At 39.5% G+C, this 23,645-nt stretch overlaps 1 protein-coding gene across 9 annotated transcripts in view; it reads left to right on the top strand.

The window, feature by feature from the left end:
- The window catches only part of Robo1 (roundabout guidance receptor 1), a 374,498-nt gene that overhangs the window by 241,721 nt on the left and 109,132 nt on the right, over nt 1-23,645 (top strand). For 8 of the 9 annotated variants that reach the window (XM_038345986.1, XM_038345985.1, XM_038345990.1 and 5 more), the window contains exons 4-6: nt 19,337-19,457; nt 19,776-19,914; nt 22,051-22,178. In XM_038345986.1, the coding sequence (XP_038201914.1) occupies nt 19,337-19,457; nt 19,776-19,914; nt 22,051-22,178 (388 nt within the window). Of the gene's footprint in view, nt 1-7,056; nt 7,146-19,336; nt 19,458-19,775; nt 19,915-22,050; nt 22,179-23,645 lie in introns of those variants that run through there. The other variant, XM_038345991.1, reaches the window with a different exon arrangement.

The following is a 23,645-nucleotide window of genomic DNA, read 5'->3' as shown; positions in this document are numbered from 1 at the left end:
GGAACATGGTATCAATAATACATACTTGAGCATTGTAAGACCAAATTATAATGTCGGGTTTCAACACTTACATTCATCACCCTATGAAAAGTGTTTAATCTGTATACATTTCTTTTTCTTCTTGAATCTGTCCAATAACTTTTCTACTAATATCTGTACTAGTTCAGTTTGTTGTGGGTATATGGTGAGAAAACACATCACTCTCAATAGTAATAATCTATACATACACACTCAAGTATTCTGAATATTCTTGAATACTTTGTTAGACCTGTGTGGACTCTAGATATACTTATCAAAACTATATGGGATAGAAAAATGAGGAAATTTTTGAACTGTATCAACTTTAATTTCATGAATATGTAATAAAGTCATACTTTAAATGTATATAATAGATATCTTCTCTTACATGTCCTTTCCCACTATTCACCACCATAAGAATATTCATCTCCACAGACTCATTCTGAGAACTTAGTGTGACCATGATAAATAAGGGGGGACTTTAGAGACTTTAGAGTAATCCCGGGATGAGGGAACTGATGCAAGTCCTTTGTCCAGCAGTGTTCTGAAATACAGTCATCAGCTGTAAATTTCACAGGACAGAAAGCTGAACCGCCTAAGGCAGCGGCTATGTGGAGTGAATCAACCTCTTTCCCATGCATCAGGAACACCTAGGCAGACTGCATGCTTCGGGGAGTTGAGAAATTCTGTGATTCAGAAGAGGAAGCAGGGTTGAGAAATTATGGTTTATGTTCCCAAGGAGTATTCGGAGCCTTTCACAAGCTTTCAAATCTGCATAATCACACATAGATCCACCATACATGAATACAAAACTAATGAAAGCCCAGTGTTTCTCATCCACTTGTAAGCTCAAACCTTTCTAAAGGATTGCTAGAAACTGAGACATTCTCAATCCCAGCACACACGAGGCTATGTCTTAGTTAAGGTTTTTATGGCTGTGAAGTAACTCCATGACCACGGCTACTCTTTTTTTTTTTTATTAAAGATTTCCATCTCCTTCCCTCCTCCTCCCCCTTCCTTCCCCTCCCTTCCACCCATACCCCCACTCCACCCCTCTCCAAGACAAAGAGCCATCAGGGTTCCCTTCACTATGTTAAGTCCAAGGTCCTCCCAGCTCCCCCTAAGTCCAGGAAGGTGAGCAACCAAACGGACAAGGCTCACAGTGACCATGGCTACTCTTAGAAAGGAAAACACTTAATTGGGGTGGCTCACTTCTTCAGTCCATTATCATCGTGACAGGGAAGCATGCAGACAGATGTAGGGCTGAAGCTGAGAGTGTTACATCTTGCAGGCAATAGGAAGTCAACTGTCTGTCACACTGAGAGAAATTGAAACAAAAGAGACATCAAAGCTTGCCCCCACAGCGACACACACCCTCCAGCAAGGCTACATCTCCTAATAGTGCCACTCCCTTTGGGGGCCATTTTCTTTCAAACCACCACATTCTATTCCCTGGCTCACAAAGACCTCTAGCCATATCATAATGAAAAATATGCATTCAATTGAATTTCAGAAGTTCCCATCTTAACTTGTTTCAAAGTCCAAAGTCTCTTCTAAGATGCGTGGCAATCTCTTAACTGTGATTCCCCTGCAAAAAATAAAAATCCACAAGCAGATCACTTTCTTCCAACATATAATATTACAATTCCAAAATGCAAGAAAGGGAGCATAGCAATATATATATATATATATATATATATATATATATATATATATATATATATATATATTGGACCAAAGCAAGATCAAAAACCAGCTTGGCAGACTCCAAACTCTGCAGCTCTGTCTGATTTCACAATGCTCTCCACATCTGCAGCTCCATTCAGCTTTGTTGACTACAATGCACTTCTTTCATTTGGGCTGGTTCCAGTCCTGATTAGCCATTCTTCTCGGCAGGTATCCCATGACTCTGGCATCTGTAGCATCTGGGGTTATCCAAGGCAAGGCAGGCTTCAACTTCATGGCTTCACACAATGGTCCGTCTACTAGGCCATTCAGTGACATTCCTGATACATGCCAGCCTCAGTGACTTTATTCCATAACGCCTTTCTTCTGTCCTTAATTCTAAAGCCAGAACCACATGGCCGAAACTGCCAAGTTCTGTTACTTGCTGGAGCTAGAACGTGACCCCTGGTTCGGTTACTTCTTTACCAGCTTTCTGTCTTTCCCTGCCTAAGCTTGGCTGTCCGAAACGTGGTCTGTCGATCATGCTGGCCTCAAGCTCAGAGATCCACCAGCCTCTGCCTTCCCAGTGCTGGGATTAAAGGTGTGCCCCACTACACCCAGCTGGAAGCTTTTCTTTAGTTCCTTTTCACAAGTTGGAAACTTAGCTGGGTGGGATCTTGCCCATGAGGTAACCATTTCCTTTGTTCCCTGTCTTAATCTGTTTATCTCCTTGAACACAGGATTTAGCTCCATTCCACTTGTTGCTACTTTTTTTTCTCCACAAAATTTACATTTTGAAATTTACCCAACTCAGTTCACTCCTTTTTAAAAAAAAAAAAAAATTATAAATCTCCATTAGAGTTCACCATGGACAGAGTCTATATTAGGCTGCTTTGAGATTTCTTTTGACAATGGAATTAATCCAAAACTCTTCAAGACAAGAATAGCTCATCAAACCAAAGCCCCTGGACTATTTTGTTTGGGGATTTCTCATTACCACAGATTCCATAAGTTTGCCCCATTTTTCAAAATGTTCTCTTGAGCTACAATCTGTGGTTTCAATGCTCAGGTCATCAATCAACAGCGTCCTCAACTGGTTTGGTTCCTTTTATCATGGTTTGCTAGAGTAACAGACTTTTGGAATGAATCTCTCTGTCTCTGTCTCTGTCTGTCTCTGTCTCTGTCTGTCACTGTCTCTGTCTCTCTCTCTCTCTCTCACACACACACACACACACACACACACACACACACACACACACACACGGGAATTTATTGGAATGACTTAACAGGCTGCAGTCCAACAGTGGATAGTTGCGAATGTAAAGTCCAAGAATCTAGTAGCTGCTCAGTCCCCTGAGGCTGGCTGTCTCAGCTGGTCTTCTGGATGCGCTGACAAGGCAAGGGCAAGCAGGCAAAGAGCAAACCCGTCCTTCTTCAATTGTCCTTATATAGCCTTGCAATGAAAGGATGGCCCAGATTAAAAGTGTGCCTTCCAGCCTCAAGGTCTGCATTAAAGACTGTGTCACCAAGCCTCAAGCACCAGATCAAAGGCATGTTGTCTTCTTGCCTTAAGATGCAGATCACAAGTGTGCCCTCCATTTCTGGATTATAGTTCATTCCAGATACAGTCACGTTGACAACCAAGAATAGCCATTTTAGGTTAGATGGTAGAGAAAGACCTGGATAAATCCAGACACCCCTCTCCCCTCCCCCCCCCCCCCCCCCCCCCCCCCCCGCCGCCCAAAGCAGGAAAAATAGAGCCAAAAATCTAAGCAGGGAGAAAAGAATCAGAAATCTAGGATTAACTGGTTCAGTGACTGTTTCAGGAACTAGCTGAAGATAAAGTTAGATTGTAATCTTGAGAAACAGGGAGTTTCCCCCTTGTGATTATCATTGGTATTTTTGGAATACTGTGTTTCAGGAACTAGCTGATTATGACTATAACCCTGAGAGTGATCATGAGAGGCAGGGAGTTGCCCCCTTGTGATCATCACTGGTATTTTCGGAATTTTCTGTGACACCCTCCCTGCCCCTTTCGAATTACTGGGCTATGGTTTCTTCCTATAAAATCCCCTTCTCCCTGTCACTCGGGGTCGAACTCCTCCCCTGCACTGGTTATGAGTCTCTGCCCCAGTGTGCTGGTACCTGTCAATAAACCTCATGTGATTGCAGCAAGGACGGTCTCTCGTGAGTTACTTGGGGTGGGGGAGGGTCTTGTTATCCGGAGACTTGCGTGAGAGTCTCCCCACACTGGGGGGTCTTTCAGTAGTAAGATAGTCTAATGAGAATTTGGTCACTGTTCTTATTGAGAATTTTGATTACTAAGTTTTTATTGATTTATAAATTCTTTTCTTCTGCTATTGTATGTGCTGACCTCTGCAGTCTCTTTTTTGCTTTAAACTAAATTTTCACATTCCAATTTAACATTTTTAATTTAGTTTTTGTTTCTCTGTGTGTGTGTCTAGTGCACACACACACACACATACACACACGGTTTGTTTGTGTGTTTTATGTAGTGGCACACATGCCATAGTGCACATATGGAAGTTAGAAGACTTCAGTTTTGCTTCTCACCTTCCCCTTGTGTGGGCGGAGCTCATGTTACTCTTTATTGCACACTTATAGGCCTGCAACAGTACTGGCCGCTCTTCCTGCCTCAGCCCATTTTACCAAAGAAATACCAAGATTAGAGAATGAACCATTGCGTATGCTTTCATTTGGGTTATAACTTGAACCCTGGTCGTGAGGCTTATGCTGCATGTTCTATAACTGCTGAGCTCTCAAATCTCTGACGCAGTTTCTTCAGAGGAGCCTTCTGTAAAATCCTACCTGAAATGTATACATTAGATTTCTTTTTCAGGTCTTGTCCCTTGTATCAAGCATTCTCCTTAGATATGTTGTAAATTCTCATTCATATGTACTTGTCCCTTCTATCTGATGCATCTGGAGTGAATGCCTGTGTTCCTGTGTCTGTCTTTTGGTAGGAGCTAGTAATGGTTAACTCTAATTGACAGCTTTATGGGATTAATTATTTCTCCATTATAAAAATGTATTGATTATAGTGGTTCCTATTTGATTAATAAAGATGTGTTTGAACCTAGTTGCAGTGATTTAAAATTTACAGTTCAAACCCACAATAGTTTTTTGTACTAACCTTAATAATACTATTTTCCCTATTTACGATGATCTTTTTGTGAATCAAATTATACTAATGTGCCCAGTCTGCTTTGACTGGGGATATATTCGCTGATATTGTACTTACATGGCAATCATATGGCTGTAGATTAGGTCCTTGATAGTGAGAAGAGGAGAGGGGAGGGGAGCAGAGAGGAGAGGAAAGATAAATGAGAAGCTAAGGGGAAGGAAAGAAGGGTGACAAAGGAGGAAGGAGGGAGGCTAGGGTAGAGGAGGGAAGGGAACAGGGAAAGGAAGACAGAGGAAGAAGCAAAAGGTATAGAATGAATGAAGATAAAAGCAAGGGAGGTGCAAGACTTTAAGGTGGATGACAACACTCACTGTAAGTTATTATATAGCAGACTGTCTTGGTTTGCAGTTCCTGTTCAATTTGTACTAATGAGTGGTGAGGGGCTGGGAAGGTGGGTAGCTTATAGGATAAACTGCTTTCCTAGCATCTAGGTGGCCATGGGTTTGATCTCAGGTACTATACGAGCAAGGTATGGTGTCTCATGCCTGCAATATCAGTACTGGGAAGTCGAGGTAGGAAAATTGGCAGTTCAAGGCCATCGTCAATTGTGACTTTAAGATCAGTCGGAGAGAGAACTTGTGAATGGTGAGGGATTGGAAGAGTTCAACTTGATAAATTAAAACAACTTGTAGAATACAGTATTTAGATGATTAAAAAAAGAAACAAATATTTGTGAAACCGTAGCATACCCTGTTCCATCGGTTCGTAAGTTCTATCAATTTTACGTCTTATATGACGTATAATATCAGTGCACTTGATATTGTATAGTCTGTCTGACCATTTTTGTTCTGATCATTTAAGACACCAAGTTATCATTCCTTGGAAAATCCCTACAGATCAAACACCACAGAGACTCGCAACTGTGTTCAGATGCGGAGGTAATGGGGCAAACCCAGATTGCCAGACAGTGGATTTCTGGGTTAACAAGTAATCTTTAGCAATTTGGGTAATGTTATGTAGTTCTCCTGGGTACTCTGAGTAATGTGTTAGACTTCCGGGTGCATAAATGACCTCACATATGTGCTCAGCCTATATAATCCCATGCAGTTTGGATATGGTGACAGATTGATATTTTATCCTGTTTTGATTTTAATATTCTATTAAATCCCTTGAGAACATTCTGCACTTCTGGTTATTTGGTTTTTCCAAATTGGTCTCCTCTAAAACAGTTTTTACTATTACAATTTTTTTTCTGAAAAAGCCAGGCCCACCCAAATGTTGTTTCCAGAATGTTAGACAACACAGAGGCCTGACTCACTGAGCTGCCCTAATCTAGCCACCATGTGCCTCGAATTAGCATTCTCAATCCTCCTGTAAGAGTGGATCAAAGGAGGAAGGCTCCCAGAAATTCTTCCAGTCTTCCTGCAAAAGTGAGACTTCCTAGTTCAAGTGATCAGCGAGGAGAGCTGCATCTACCCCAAAGAGGGCAGCTGTACAGAATGGACCCAGGTAGCCCGAGGGCGTTCGAGTGGCAGAAATTTGTGGTCAGCCTGCTGTCCTAACCCAGAAAGCAGAGGCACAAAAGCAGTTGCCCTCCCGTTTTCTGCGACCAGGGTTTGCATGCTCCCGCAACTTCAGTTCCTCCAGGTCTCACTCAGCACTTCCATATACCCGATCGGCGCCTGAAGTCTCTCCACATGGCGGTGGACTAGTGGAATTCCGCTGGGGTCTGGGAGCATTTTGTTTAATTATAGGTCGAAGTCGCTTGCCAAATTAAAGACGACACAATCTTTTGTGGGTTCAAGGATGGTGTTCTGACCCGTTTATTTTATTTTCAATGTTCTATTAATCTCCAGTGAAATGTTTCTTTAAAAAAAAAAAAAAAGTAGCTTCGTATTTACTTGAAAGCGTTGCCTATAAATCTTATCTTGGAATTGGAAGAGTTCATTGCTATCAGCGTGGGGTGGGTAAAGCCTTTGTGTTTAGGCCTTTTGCTCCGCCTGTCACTTCTCTGTGATTGCGCGTGATGGCCAGGCGGCATTTTGTTTCTTTCTGTTTACCTCAAACAAAATGAATTGCAACCTTCCTTTTAAAGTAGAACATTCCAAAGTTCACTGATTGTACAAGGCCTTCTTTCTTTAAAAGAGGTCCCAAATGCAGAAATCAAAGAAACATTTGAAGCCATTCAGGTTTAAATTACTTTTCATCTGAACCTTTTAAAGGGTCTGGGATTTCCTTTTCATTATTTATGCTTGGCCAAAGTTAACTTTATTTCTCCATGATATCCACACCACCACTTTTATGGAAAGATTCTCTGGTAAGAATAATTTTGATTTTGATGCCTCAGCTGAGGTCCCTTAATGCTATTTATGCATTTTCTTTGTTTAAAGGGCCACTTGCTTAAAGTAAATAGTGATTGGTTGTCTGACCTCTTCAGCTTTTATCTCCTTAAAACCAAAGAATTTGATAATATGATAAATCATACACTTGTAAAATAATCTGGTGTACATTAACAGAATTACTACCAGATGGTACAGGATTTCTCTTCTTAAATCTTAAAAACTGTAGGTGCTTATGAAGCTTAGAAGGGTGACCGTGTTAGACACAGGCTCAGGTTAAAATCCACTCGTATGGGAAAATTCTCAAGAGCAGTTGAGCCCAATTTATATAGAACTGGTTGAAAATAATGGAACGTCATCTCCTTGACTGGATAAAGGAATCCATTATTGCTTATGTTCCTTTTAACCTTCCTGGTGTCATTCTTCTCTGAGCCAGATACATCCAACCACTCTACAGTACCCTGCACCATGCTTGCAAAGATCATATGGGATTAGCCCATCGTCATTGCAGCAGGGCATCAATATGCTGTAATAATAACTCTAACGATGCTGTAATAATAAACTCACACTTAGCTGGGAGCAAGAGAGCCATCCACATTCATATGTGCTGTATACATGCACATTTATCCTGATGACAACGAGATGGTTAAGGGCCTTTGGGCTGGCTTTCCCACTCGGGCAGTTTAAAACTGACCCCGCTGAAAGGAGCAACTGAGTCTAACATACTGGCACAGCCCTTGGACCGCATTTCTTTGTTTATCCCACTGACTCCTGGCACAACCACTTGGTAATGCTAAAGCTCCTGGTGACCATTTTTTTTTTTTTCTGGAAGCAACCCAGGATTCACAAAATTCTGATTTCCAACTCCAAGTTCTAACAGTATAATTTAGACATAGGTCAAGAGCAATGGTAGCTCCCACTGACTGGCTGGGCTGAGGTTAGGCACAATCATCAGATCCATTATCGCAATCTATCCTCCCTTGATGCTTTGCAATGCATTTCTCTTCAGTGTGTTTTTGTCTTGGCCATGGAACTGAACTGCATATGATTGCAAGGATATGCCTTTGATGCAAACCCGAATGATTTTTTAAAATATTTTTTAAATAAGTAATTTTGTCTTTTGTTTTGTTTTCATAGATCACTGTAGAAATAGAAGTTCATGGGAAGCACTTATTTTTACTCGTTAGGAATCATGAGTTCATCAGTGCTTCTCAAGGTGTAGCTGGCTAATGTTCCGGCTGAAGGCTGATTTTGACCTCTCCTGCAATCTCTGTGTTCCAAAATGATTACAGCCCCAACGTGGGTAAATAATCATATTTCATACGGATATGCATTTAGATGTGTGTGTGTGTATTAATGTACATAACATTGAGGGATATAGGAGTGATTTGTCTTCTAGTGCTGTGTGCCTCCATTATTGAGGTGTTCAGAACTGTCAAATTAAGGAGATACATGCTAGCATAGTATCGTGTTCAGGACAAGAGAAGGGAGAAATTGGCTGTTTGGGTTTTGAATTTATACTTGTAGTCTGATGGGCTCAGTCTTCTGATGAATGATTTAGTTAACTAAGCTGCTTACTTGCAAGTTTCTCTTGTTTTTTTTTTTTTTTTTTTTTTCCTGAGATGAAAACGCCACCAGCGATAGAGGAGACCTTTCCTCAACCTGCAGCTTTAACAAACATGTTTACACTTGTAAAGAGTCTGAGGTAGTAATATTAGATACTTCTGGTGCTCTTTTATATTCACAAACGAAAAATCTCTTTTTGTAAAGTAAACCTGGTCACTGTGTTTCTATGTCCAAGAATTCGTGCTGTACCCCACGGTGATTGTCTCTGCCCTGGGTCTCTGTGTTCAGAATGTAAGTGAATTTAAATTTCCAGGGTAATGTTACAAATGACACCGAGTCTCTGGAAAAGGCATCATCTTAGCAAAGTATTTGGTGATGAAGGAAATCCTCGCAGTGTAGAGAACAAGGAACCCTAAGAAGGCAGAGAGAGAAAAACACGGATTTACTGTTGGGGAAGTATTTTCAGCTGGTGTCCTTGTAACTCAAAAGAGCCAAGAGTTTGAAAATGAGCTTTTCTCTTCTCAAATACTATGAACATTTGTCATCTTTATTTCTAGAGCATAGTCATAATTCCTCTGTAGACTTTTATTTCAGGCAGTCTTAGCAGTGACTACATGTAAATTCAGAATTACAGCCAGATGGCTGGCTGAGGTGATAAACAGCAAACCTGGTTTTGAAGGAGAGTGAAAATTGCCCATAAGACTTTGTTTTTCCCTTTAAAACAGCAGGACATTGTTTCATGAGACCTGTGAAGGAAATAATACATTAAGTTTAATAGCTGTGGGCTAAATTAATTTTTCATATCCAAGCCCAACACTACTATATAATCTGCCTAGAATTTTCATAGAGGTAAAAGCCTATCAGCTCCCTTGCTTTTAGAGGACAGCTTGCTAAGGCTCCTTTATGACAAAGACCACTCTTTAAATTGCTTACATTTTGCAGGATTCACTTTGGGGGTCTAGTCTAAGTGGCTTGAGAATCAGACACCTTGGAAATCAGCTAAAAGCCTATGCTGGGTCAAAGTGCTTTCCATTTCGCCCGCAGGCCGCAGTTGCTGGCTGAAGTTTGGAATATTGTAAATTAGAGCAGACTCTCTCCCTTGATTGCTCTGGATTCCATAGTGTGGTGGCCCAAGAAAATGGGTTTGCAAGAGAAAATGCCAAATTCAAGTCTTCATTTCGTCTTTGGGCCCCACTTAAGCAAGCAAACTAGGTAGGCATTAAGAAGCCCATGTTTCTACTTTTTTTCCCTTGTTAAAATAAAGCTTCATGAATAGGTAGGTTCTCTGGGGGTAATACTTGCACTATGTCGGAAGGTAATTTATCCCTCACAAGGAAAATCATCCTCTCCCCTCTACTTAACGGTGTCTCCGCAGGGTGCCTCCCCCTTGCCTGCAATTAGCTAGCCTAGTTGAAGTCTGTCATCAAATTATCATAGGTGCACTTCTGCTGCCGCCAAGCAGCCCGCTACCAATTTCTAAACTGCCGGGAGGAAGCTGGGAAGTTTTGTTCGAGCCGGAAGTCGCCTAGCACCGCAGCTGCCACAGTCCTAGACAGAATTCTCCCTGGCCTGTGTTCTCAGCTGGCAGTCCCCCAAGCTGTGTGGAGAGCCACGTGCTCCCACTGGGATAATTGCTTTTTCTGCTTGAGTCTCTTGTTGCTTCTCTCCGACGATCAAGTGTGTTTAAACTCCTGGCTGAAATCATGTTGGTTTTCAAACGGCGTTGTAAAGTGTACCAGCAAACAAATGAAATTGGATCATGTGCTCTTGTATGTCTGTAGCTTGGGCAAATATAGGACACACAGTGAAAAGATCTTAATTGCCCGCTTTCCCTAATTCTTCTCTGAAGAGAATAATCTGAAGATTTACACGTTATGTTCTCCCCCCACCCTCTTTGGAACGCTATCCTTCTTATGTCAGGAGATTAAATATAGAAAGATGATGTGATTGCTTCCAGTTTGTTCTCATATTTTCTGTGCGATGTATATGCTGTTGCCAGGCCTTTTGTTATGAAAGTTTATTTTGTATGTGTGTGCAATTCCTGGGAGCACTATTTACACTTTAACTAGGCTGTGAAAAAATGAAATAGACGATGCCAATGAATTAGTAAAATAAAGATGAATAGTTTGTACTATCAACTTGAATACTTTTTTATGATGAGGTTAAAATCTGGCTGGTTTGATTTCTTTTATACCCTACAGCAAAATAAAATATGATTGATAATTAGTTTTCATCCATTATCTTCCTTTGATACTACTCAGGGCACAGCTGTTCCCTTTTGTGTCTGGTCAGGAGTATACCACAACTTTATCTACAAACCCTTTCTCGGCCACGTGGAACTGGAGTTTCTCTTAATCAGAAAGCCTCAGTGGGAAATATTTTAAACAGTTCATCTCCCCGCCCCCATTCTCCTCTTCTTCCTCAGTCTCCTCCTCTGATTCCTGTGTCAGGCTCTTATGTCCCAGATTGAAATAGCCACAAGGAGAAAGGAAAAGGTTTTTGTTGCTGCTGCTGTTGTTGTTGCTTTTCATGAATCTGATGTAATAGTTTTCTGAAAACTAGAAAGTAAGTTAACTTTGCTAGTTCAAGGACTGTGATGTGGCTGGCTCTAGTTTATTGTTGCTGGTAATCTAAACACTTGAGATTTGAGATCTTTGTGAGATCCTTCTGTCACTGGCACAAATAGCCTTGAAAGTCTTGTTTGTAAGTAGACTCTATACAAATTAATTCTTGAAGTGTATCTTATATTCAAGAGAAATTGATGGAATTGTGGCAGTAGTTCTTTCAGTGCTTTTGAGTTGACAATTGATAATTCTTGAATTATCAGGAAAAATAAATTTTTGGTAATAACTCTTAAATTTAAGCTTCAAAGAGAAAGGTAGTAAGTAGTGTGTATGTTCAAAAGTATAAATTGCTGTTATAGAATATTAAATAATAATTACTAAAGAGATTTTGTCATCCTGATTTAAACTGATTTTCCTGAACAGGATCTGTTCAAGAGCAGGATCTGAATAAGAAAAATGGCCACAAAAGAACTATTTTTATGTTCTTTGATACTCTATGGGAGCAGGATTGCCTAAAATGTCTTCAATTAATTCTAATTGTTTTATTTCTATGAAACATTTTGGAATACTTATCCAGTCCTTTCTCATTTGTACAGTAGAATTATGCTACCATTACTTTTTTATTTTAGTATGCAGTGACCTAAGATTACTATTGTATTTTTTATTATTGTTTTCAGGTAAGGTCTACATGTGTTGCCTAGGCTGCCCTGCCACTCACTAGCTTGATTACCAGACTGTGATTGGATAGAGCCAATGCTCCTAGCATTGTCTTTAACAAATGCCCTAGTTTGGGCTAGATGATAAGAATGCTTTCCTCTGAGCTGGCCAACATTAATGCTTAAAATTACTTATATACACCCACTGAAAGATATAATTCTTTTTCCCTCCTTTCTATATTCCATGTTAAAAGAAAGTATTTTTTTAATTTATATTTTATTATTGTTTCTGTGATTGATTTGGTACTATTTTTTAGAGACGAGATGCTTGGTGTGGGCAGGGGCGGGAGCTGCAGTGGGTGTAACTATTCTTCATGTGTTCTTGTTGAAAGAAGTCTTGGGTAGTCTTTTGAGTCTGTTTCTGCAAAGCAGGAAGATGCCTCAGCAGGCTAAAAGAAATGCTTCCAAGATGAGCACCCCTCTTCAACTATGCATGTGGTTTCTCTGTCTTCCACGTGTATCTATGTGCCTCATACACTCACCAAAGAAAACAACAAATACTTTGAAAAATATTTATTAAGTCGGGCACACGCCTTTAATACCAGCACTTGAAAAGCAGAAGCAGGTGGATCCTTGTGAGTTCGAGACCAGCCTGGTCCACAGAGCAAGTTCCAGGACAGCCAGGACTATTTCACAGTGAAACTTTGTCTCAAAAAACAAAATCAATCAAACAAACAAATATCCTATAAATGTCTCCAAGGTGTCTCAGGACTGTGAATAACTGGCCATCTTGGTTACCTGCATCTCATTGTCATGACAGGTGACATGGTGGATATCTCTGTCGCTTACAACAACTTGTTCCAGTCTATAGTTAAAGGATCTAAGCAGAATTGACAGCTCATCCTGTAGGGATATCCTGCTCAAGTAGTTAGTGGGAAATCATTGAAGAATGATACTGACATCTAAAACTTCTCAACTACTTTTCATTATAACCTAAAAATAATTTCATGAGAAAGACACTTTTTATAAGGAAAAATCACCTCTAAGCCCAGGTACATTAGAGAATTCTCCTTTCTGTGCTCATCACACTTAGCAAGACTTTGACATTCATTGAGTATTTCCAAGCTTTTGGTCTTCTCAAAATCTGTGAAAATGAAGCACTGCACAATTTCTCAATGATGTCAGGGGATTTATGTGCATCCTATATGTATTGTTTCAAATACCTTTCTGTGTTAGCATTCTATGGCAGTATTTTCTTCCTTTGTTCAAATCTGTTTCTTAGATGGTATTTTTAAAGGACACAGGTTTTTTGAATGCAAAAATCTATTAAAGGAATTGGAATAAATTATAGGACAGTTTGCTGGTTAGCAATTTGAAATCAACTTTGAAGCCCTTAATATAATTAGTGGTTTCGGTTTTTGGTCTGTTGAATTCAAGTCACATTAAGTTAATGTAATTAAAAGCAGAGAAGATTTTGCGTAGCCACACTAGTTAATTAGCCCCAGTTGGCTTAGGCAGTTAACTGAGAGGTGTATGGAGAATGTTGAGGAGGTGATGTCTTTAAAAAAAAAAATCCTGTGTAACAGACACTGCAAATCATCTGACTTGCTTCAGGGTAGAAAATGAAGGCGTAGCGAGGAGTTCATGTTGAGTTCATCTTTATTTCTGATTGGAAAAAAAAACTGACTGCGGGTTAAACTGTCTACCCATAGAATAGACAGACCAAAATAGCCTCCTTAATTTTCTCCCTCCCTCCTTTTCTCCCTTCCTTCCTTCCATTCTTAGAAACATGTTCCTATGAATGCAGAGATTATTAGCTTTTCTTCCCCCCATACTACAAATAAAAACGCTTACTGTGATTGTGTTTCCGTAAAGGTATAAAACTATTGTCTTTGCTTTTGGCGGAGAAAATGGTTCTTACATGTGACATAGTCTATATTGTCACTCAACAGAGACAGTTCCACGAAGATAAAGGAGTTAGAAAAAGAGATTGCCTTCTGTTCCATTGAAATCATTAAGTGCTTGGAGCCGATCCCTCCCCCAAGGAAAACAATCATGTCTAGTTTCTCTTAGAGAAAGCTCCTAGTGTATTAATGTAATATGGAGGGTTTCCTTACCTTAATATCTCTCAAACACCATCTTTTATAAGTTGGAGGCTATTCCAAAGAAAAATATCAAGTTTAAAGAGATTTGAGATTTTAAAAAATTTTAACACCTCTTCTCTCCCCTTCTGTCTCCTTCCTGCAAAGGAAACAGGCCTCCAGGACCTCTCTTTTTGCTTTGATTTCATTAAGTACGTACATAACCGAGCCCCCCACCCCAAAGCACTGTCTAGGGCTTATGGAAATGGGGATGTCTAATGTGGTTGCTGCTGTGGACTGCCAAGGTGCATGGTAATGAGGAAGTCCGACCCTGCCTTGCGTTTTTTGACGGAGGAGAGATGCCAGCATATTGTCTGAGAGCTTAGCAAGTTCGGCAGCACCCCTTCCCAGGATTATGTTAATTGAAGTCTCTCTGCTGCAGTTCACTGTTTAACATTGTGTCTGTTCATTATACAAACTAGTTTTTGATAGGCTTACAATTTGGCTGTCAAATCCAGCTGTCGGAAGAGACCTGCCAAGAAGCATATCTGAGCTTGTTTTAAATAGTGCTCTGTTCACAGTTACTGTGTTTTGTGGGTGTTGGCCATGTTTTTCCTCTCTGTTTAGAGAGAGAGGAAATGTCATTTTTTGAAACTGTTGGAAAGGAAACCATAGTGCTCCACGTAGGAACTCAGTGTACACGTAGAGTGTTAGTATGTGACAACACAAAATGGAGACTGAGGACAGAAGTGACTTCTAGTATGTTGATTTAATCGAGGTGACAGTACTGTACAGATTCGTCTCCCTTTCTTTTGAAAATGCTGTAGTTTCCGTTCGTGTGGTCAGAGAGAATAGAATTGTGAATTTCCCATCGCTCCATCTCAATATAGCCATTGCTGTAATATCAACATTGACTTAACTTGTGAAAATGAAAGCTTGTATTGTTCTTCCATTTTTTTTTCACTCTTGCATTCTTCTGTTTTATTGCTGGCCCCTTGTTGACATTTTTCGTCTTTACTCCAAGTGATATTTTCACCTATGCATAGTCTATTTTGACAACTTTAGACTTTCTTTCCAGCCAGTATAAAATGCATTGTTGAGCAGGTGCTCTTGGGAGGCAGAGGCAGAGGCAGGCAGATCTCTCTGAGTGCTAGGCCATTCTGGTCTGTATAGTGAATTCGAGGCCCGGGCTACATAATGAGACCCTATCTCAAGAACAAAACAAGAAGATATATTTGTTTTTAATGCAGTCATAACAGTAGGGTTTTGTTGCTGGGGATTGACGGTTATATATTGGAGAGGTTTTTACAGCCATCTGTGAAATCTCAGAATTCTTAAAAAGTTCGAATAAATAGTTCTGCTATCACCTCATTTTGTGTCCTGTTTCCTTTCCTGGTTTTAAGCTGGTATTTATACTTTGCTCACAGCTAGGAAATTAGGGCGAGGCTTCTTAATTTCAGCAACATTGGCGTTTTGGAATGAGTAATTCTCTGAGGTGGAGAATGATTGAGTACTGTAGGAGCCAGGGGCGTTTGCAAGGCCTTTGGCCTGTCTCCTCCAGTTACCACTGATGTGGCTCCTTGCCGCTGCTTCTGTCAACCATGTCAGTCTCCAGATACTCCAGCAGTACCCAGTGAGCCAGCATGATGATCGTCCCCACTGAAAATCATCATTTGGGAGGAATTGATGGAAACCTAGAAAGGCTTAAATTTACTTACCTTTAATTTAATGCTTTTTTTTTTTTAAAGAAAAGTCTATAAAGTCCATGTTTATAAGAGAGGAACGGTTTCTCTATTAATACTCAGTACTGAGATATCAAATATGGCAACAAAGCAGGTCTCCTGCTTTACTCAGTTGTAAACTATGTTTCAGGATAAACGAACGTACTGTGGTTGGAATTACGCACATAAGGCGTATTAACAGAAATTCTCTCGGCTCTTCCAGCTCTCTTCCAGTGTTGTTTGACCTCGGCGATTGTTCCCTCCCATTCTCTCACAGTTGGAATTATTCCATGGCTGAGACTTTCCCAGCATCTCCCCCATATTTTTTGTTACTTTATTTCCCCTCCTTCTCCATTTGTATGTAATCTTTCAAAATAGAATAACAGCAGGCTGTAATGCATAATGTTAATTGATGTCCCATGTGTACAAACTCAAGTTGATTTAGGATGCTACATTCCCAAGCATTTAAAAATTGTAAAAGTAAATAAACACTACATGGTATGAAAGCTGTAGCAATAAATCTCTGAGTTTGGAAACTACTTATAGGTTATCATCCTCGAGCTCTCATTTTCCTACATTATCTGCATTTTAAAGTTAGTCTCAAGGTCTTCTATTTGTTGTAGATAAGCACACTGACTCATTGACTTTCTGATCAAAAGGAATGCTGAAGGCATTTGTTGGTTTCCTCTGTTTGTCGGTTATTAATCTAATATTGTTTGTGTTATGTCTTCTAAAATGAGCTCCTTTCCTAAGTATGCAAGGTCAGTTCAAGTTAGACTCTTGGGCATAAGAGGAAGGTCCCCATATGTTGTCCACAGCAACAGACTCAACAGCCAGGCACACAGAGTGTGTACCTCAGTGCTTTCATTTCAGCAAGGGAGGGTTTTGTTCTCCTTTGTGTAGAAATGAATCTGCTCCCTCAACTTTAGCCTTGCTTGTGCACGTATTTCAGTATATCTTCTCAGGAGGATCATCATTTTATGATGTCCTTCTGGTGCTCACGCTCAAGAACTCAAGTTTATTAAATACAAATTTACTAAATAGTAATTATGATAATGAGTTAAAATTGTATATTTGCTGTCCACAGTGCCCCTCACAAAGTCAAAGAGACAGACACTGCCAAAAATCTCAGGCCTGTTCCTACTTGCTTACTGGACAAATTCATTTTATCCCACGAAAATGTTACTTTTTCTTGAATATTTTGTCAGATTCTAAGGCCCTTATGAGTAATTAGAGGCTCCTTCACCTCATAGTTCACAGTCAAGATGCCCTGCTTTTAAAAGTATAGTTAAGAAATACCTTGATTGACAGAGTAGAAACAGGTGGGAGGAAGGATTATGTTTTTCTGGACCTCTGTTCCCTTTCTTGAAAAGTAAAGAAATTATAAAATTTGCCTTATCGTTTTCATAGCATGGTGATAGTCAAGAACATGCTGCATATATGTACACATACAAGCATACACACCATACAGAAAACAAAGTACTTAGCATTATGAACTATAAACATTATTAGGAACTAAAGTTGGGTTTGGCTTTCATTTGGTTCTATTATTGAATTTCGTAGTTTGTTGTTGCTCTTTTTCTTTCCTTTTTTTTCCTTTTCTTCTTCTTCTTTTTTTTTTTTTTTTCAGCCATAATGCAAGAGTGGTAATTTGGAAGCTGATTCTTAAAGGGAATCATGAAAATGTTGAAATGTTTTTCCACAAGGGAATAATTTGAGAGTATTTTGTAGTAAAGCCATATAACCAAATTGATACTGAATATCTGTTTGTGTATGGTTTGTTAAACAACTAAAATGGAAAAACACAATCTCATTTAGTTAAAAATGCAGGTTGCGGAGCATATGTTAAAAGATACTTTTGTGAAATTGTATGACTATGCATATATCTGTATATATGTCAGTTACTCCCGTGAACTTTGTGCTATTATTGACTAGCATAACTTGCAGTCAGGACATTATGATAGGCAGGTTTGTAGCTGGATTTGTGTTTATATTTCTTCCTGGTAATTTGCAGAGGACCAAAGACACTGGAACATAGGTGTAAAGGCTCTGTGTAGGCACCAGCTCAACATACCCATGTCTGATGTTGGGTAGGTGTGGTCTTCAGCAATAGGGCCTTGAATCTGGTTTGTGGAGAGCAACCTATAGTCTTGGCAACCGCCTGGGTTAGGGATGCCCATGTGAACCCTTTGGCCAACAACTTAGTTCATTGTAACCCATTCCAAGTACTGGAAGCTTCATTTAGTGATAAGAGATATCAATTTCAGATAAGAGATATCAATTTCAGGCTCTGTCTCCCAACCCCCTTATTTGACAATTTTATTTATGTTACTTTCATTTATGTATATATTTTAGGAGCATTAATATATGTATATATTTAGGAGAGTATGTATTATATTTCTCTACTAATCATAAAATTTCCCTTGATTTTAGCTGTTTCTCTCATATTCTATCCCTTACCATCCTATTTCCTATATGCATTAAAGACATTTGACCATGTTGTTTTTTGGGGGGCACTTTTAATCACTGCTTCTATTTCAGTTGGGGTTATAGGTCTGTTTAAATTGATTATCTGATTTTGATTTAACTTTTATAAGTGATATGAATATAGACAATTATCCATATTTTTAAGTTTTTCAATTTGGTGAAGTACAGATTTTTAAAGTTATGTCTTTATGATTCTCTGAATTTTCCTGGTGTCTGCTGTTATGACCTCATTTTCATTTCTGATTTTGTTAATTTGGGTATTCTCTGTCTCTGTCTGTCTGTCCCTCCCTCCCTCCCTCCCTCCCTCCCTCCCTCCCTCCCTCCCTCTCTCTCTCTCTCTCTCTCTCTCTCTCTCTCTCTCTCTCTCTCTCTCTCTCTCTCTGCCTTTCTGTTAATTTGAATAAGGGTTTGCCAATCTTACTGAGTTTTCCCAAGAACCAACTCTTTCTTTCATTGATTTTTTTCTCTCTTTTATTGATTTCAGCTAAGTTTAATTTTTTTCTTTCCGTATATTCCTTCTGAGCATAATTTCTTCTTTTTGTTCTAGAGCTTTCTAATATGCTGTTAAGTTACTGTTATGAGATCTCTCCCTTTTTTATGTAGGCACTCAGTGCTATGAACTTGCCTCTTAGGACAACCTTCACATGTCCCATAAGTTTTGCTGTGTTGGTATTCATTATCATTCAATATCGGAAAGTCTTTACTTTCTTCCTCAACCTCTTTTCACGCAGTGGTCAATTATTCAGTCCATGAATTTGTAAGTCTTCTGTTGTTGCTATTGTTATTGGTATCTAGATAAAATGTGAAAGATGTTAGTCAATTTAAAATGTAAATTAACACTTAGCTTGAGTCGCGAGACTTTGCCAGATGTATATGTAAATAAAGTTTTTCTTCTTTTATCTTGTGTATTTGAAATTAAGTTTCTTTGAGGATACTGCTAATAAATACAGCAAATTGTACATGCCAGCTGTTTTGATCAATCATGGTTTGATTTATTTGGATAGAAAGTAATTTTTATTTATGAGGTTCTCCACTGTGTTATCAGTTAAAAGCATTTTAGTAAGATCCGTTTCGATGGTTTTGGTTTTTTGAAGATACGAGGAGGAAAGCTCATGATCACTTATACCCGCAAGAGCGATGCTGGCAAGTACGTCTGTGTTGGTACCAACATGGTGGGAGAACGCGAAAGTGAAGTGGCAGAGCTGACCGTTTTAGGTGAGTGTATTTTTATCTAATTTCATCTAATTCCAGTAGAACATAGGCATCATTATCATTTTGCTTATAAAAAGGAGAAATATCAACTTTAATCAAAGTATATGGGAGAAAGAAAGACCAGTGAACCAGTATTTGCAGGAAAGAGGAGGGGTGAGAAGGATTCCGCAAAGCAGCTTGAGATAAAACAGCCAAAGATGGGAGATTAGCATAAACCCGAAACACCGTGAAAGGCCTACAGAAGTGGGCAGCTGTGCGGAATAAATGGAAATCTGTCCTTACTGAACATCCTAAGTGTTTTTCGATTCATTCATCTTCTAGAGAGACCGTCGTTTGTGAAGAGACCCAGTAATTTGGCAGTAACTGTGGATGACAGTGCAGAATTTAAATGTGAGGCCCGAGGAGACCCCGTGCCTACGGTTCGATGGAGGAAAGATGATGGAGAGCTGCCCAAATCCAGGTACGTCTCGGGCTTTAGCAATGTGATGCATCGGTTTGAAATTTCCCTTTCGAATCAGGCCACATGTGTCCTTTGTCTGTGCCATCGTCCTTACTTCTGATAGCATCACTTGCAGCTTTTAGTTCAAGAAACTGCTGAAAACCCATACTTCAGATTATGACCTTTTCCAGGGCATACGGTATGAGATGCAGCCATCCAGGACTGTAGCAATGAGCCCCAGTTCCCATGATCAGAGGAGAAACAGACAAACAAACAAACAACAAAACAACAAAACAGTACTAAACAGTACTCTGTAGTATACTGTGTTGCAAACTTAGGATATGGAAAATCAGGTATATCAAATGACTCTTGGATTCATAGTATCACTAATTTATAATACACTTATCGTGATGTATTTATATCACAAGAACATCTAGAGTCTGTGGCCAATGTCAGGATGGAGCCCTGGAGATCATTAAAATCTTGTTCCTGAGGCTTTCAGAAGCATGGTTCTCTGACCATAGCTTGTACCTACAGTGTTCCTTAAACAGATTTCTCTTCTGCTCAGCCAAATGTAATGCAACTTTTTCCAAAGGAGTGTGTGGGAAAGGGAAAAGGGCACAGCAGTAAACATGTAACTGTGAGCTAATTAAAAAGTGGACTTCCTTTCTCCTCAGTGGAGTGTAACCTGGAATGGCTAGAAGTGAAGAAGGATGCTTAAAAGAAATCCTGCACTAGCTCAGAATTGAGTATAATAGATGGTTATTTATTTAGGGGTAGACTCACAGATCACAGTCCTCTGCTCATTCAGGGAACAGAAACCGAATCCAGTAGTGGGGAAAGAGAACAGACATGTGCTTTTCATCACCATGTATAGTATAAGAGGCCACGCCCAAGTAAACGGTTAACTTAAAGGCTACTGGTGGTAGGAATTCCTACAGCATACAAGTCAGGATTTCTTGATGTCTTTCCAGTCCTTAACTAGGAGAGGAAGAGAGCTCTAAGAATCAGGGAGCACTGCTGATGCGACAGTAATGGAGTAACAGTCTGGTATTGTCACCACACTGTTGTCTCTCAGGTACTCATTCAATCATCAGCACCGGGACTTCATTAAGAGTCGCATTGTAGCATTGTAGGGGTGAACAGTCTATGCTTAAGGAACTTAAGAAAGAATACAGGCATGAAGAGATACCCAACAACATTGTCAAGCTCTTTTGTCACATAGATAGGTAGAAACTAGGAGAAATTTCTTAAAGGAAAATGAACCATATGCAAGGGCTTAAATATATGCATGTGCATATATCTGCCTATACCCCTATATACATATATGCATATATTATTATATTACATTGTATTGTATATTATATTATTATACATATAAAGAAAGGAGAGATAAGGACTATTGCAGCAGAGGCAGAGATGTGGTGGGAAAGTTTAGCATAGCTTATGCTCACAGTGTTTGGTAAGCAATCATGTGATGTCAGACTGGAGATACTGTGACCAAATATGAGGGCATTCATGTGGTAAAGAGTTGCAGCTCACATTGCTAGCATCACTGGGCCCCAAAAGGTTAGGATAGACAGGGTTAATGTTCAGGAATAAACCCTAACAATAGATGCTGCCCTGTTAAGGACAGAGGCCAGGCTATTGCTGTGGTCTTAACAGAGGAGAGGCAAGTTTTGGTTTTGATCTAGGAGACGAACGAAGCTAACGCTCCTGAATGGAGATAAGTTGAAAGAGAACTGAGCCATTGGATGGCATGCCTGCTTTCAGTGCCAGTGTTACCACTAAGCATTTGAGGAGCAAGGCCAAGTGGCCTCCTCATCTTCTAATGCCTCAGTTTTCACATCTACAAAATAGTATCTACTGCGTTATACACGTCTTGTTGGAATTTAAAAGGTTAAAAAGTAGAAAACCCGTATATTTGCGACTTAATGAAAGGTCCCATGCCAGTTAGCTTTAATTTGAGCACAGTAGCTAGAGGAAATCAATGACAGTCGTTCTTTTAGAAAATGAATTCATTTACAGGAATGCCATGTTTTACACTTTACTGAAGGATGGCTGCATGTGACTTGTTTGCTAGATATAGGTGCATAACTGTAATGGTGTTGTTATCCAAGAAGAAAACTGCATGACTTTCTTTTATTATATCATCAGATATGAAATCCGAGATGATCATACTTTGAAAATTCGGAAGGTGATGGCTGGTGACATGGGATCATACACTTGTGTTGCAGAAAATATGGTTGGGAAAGCTGAAGCATCAGCCACTCTGACAGTGCAAGGTAGGCAGCGTTGTCAGTGTGAGTGTTTGATTTATCATGAGAAATACAATGTTGGTACTTGCAGAGTACACTATTTATGAGTTTTTATAAATACAGACTTTATTGCTCTAAATATTTTATGTCAAATATCCAAACAGAACATTGTCTATATATTGTACAATTGTTGGAAGAAACTGAATTAAGTTTTAGGATTACAGTGAGCTGGATCTCAAAGGAGAATATGCTTTAATCTCTGTATCTTGAAATATTGTGTCCTCCTAAACTTTTAATTAAATAGTAACTATTTTCATGAAATTTTTGTTGTAGAAGGAAAAGAAGTTTTTCATTGTTCAGGTCATGTTTCAGATCAGAGTTGTGTAAACTGTATTACATTCTGTCCTCCCAGCCCCCACCACCAGAATGTATGTTTGTTCACAGGCTAGAGATGTTGCGTTCTTCTATTCCCATAATGCCTGGGACAAAAACACATAGTCTAAGTACCTTAAGTGAGTAAATTCCATTTCTCCTTGGCTAATATTGGTGGAGATTTCTTATTGAGCCTATAAGCTCAAGTGACTAGGGTATTTAGTGGCAGAAATGCCTTGAACGTCATTGGTGTCTGACACCGGTGTTTTTGGATGTGTCACACTGCTTACCATGGTGTTCAGAATTTCAGACATCTTCTCTGTTCCTCATCATCCTTTTACCTCTTTCTCCATGATGTCATAATGATTATTTCTCATTGTTTCTCACCCGAGAATTTTTATAAATTCTTTGTTGTGGAATTTGAGAGGCAATGACCTTTAAATACATTTGGTTGCTATAAAGGATTCCCTATTTCAACAAATATGTGTGTGTGTGTGTGTGTGTGTGTGTAGTAAACAGAGAATATGGCCATTTTGGTTGTTTCTGAGGCTGACTCAGGTCATCTTTTCTGAATGCTGCCTCTTCTAAAGTTATTAAGAAGAAAAAGATGGCTTTTGAGAGCGTTTCTCTATACTGGATGTCCACAAAAGAACCTGTGGGCTTTTCACAGTAACAAAAAAAAAAAAAAAAAAAAAGGAAGGGTGTTTTCTTCCTACCTCTAGAGCTATTATGTGCCACTTTGGGGTGTTTAGCTCAGTCTCATAAAAACAAAAGAAAAAAAAGGTCAAAACCAAACATTGATTTTTCTAAGGCCTCAGTACATTCTCCTTAATCTAAGTGGGGCTTGGACTTCTTACTCAGGCTAAAACTGTGAAAAGAACAGCACTCTACATTTAGGGAAAGCATAAATTCAAGAGGTGTCAAGTCCAAGTTCAAAAGCCCTCCAGAGGCAGCGAAAGGGGCCAGGATGGATAGAGCATGAAAAGGCGTATCTGTGTCCAGGTCACTGTGATGACAAAGCTGATTGTCACAGCAGTTAAATGTGTCTCCCATCACACTGCAGACTCAAACTCTTCTACCCTGGAAGAGTGAGGCTAACATCATAAACAGTATTTGTTGAGT

The sequence above is a fragment of the Arvicola amphibius genome, chromosome 10 (assembly GCF_903992535.2).
Source record: "Arvicola amphibius chromosome 10, mArvAmp1.2, whole genome shotgun sequence".
NCBI lineage: Eukaryota > Metazoa > Chordata > Mammalia > Rodentia > Cricetidae > Arvicola > Arvicola amphibius.
The sequence above is the reverse complement of the archived record's forward strand: the minus strand, read 5'-3'. Positions and strand labels throughout refer to the sequence as shown.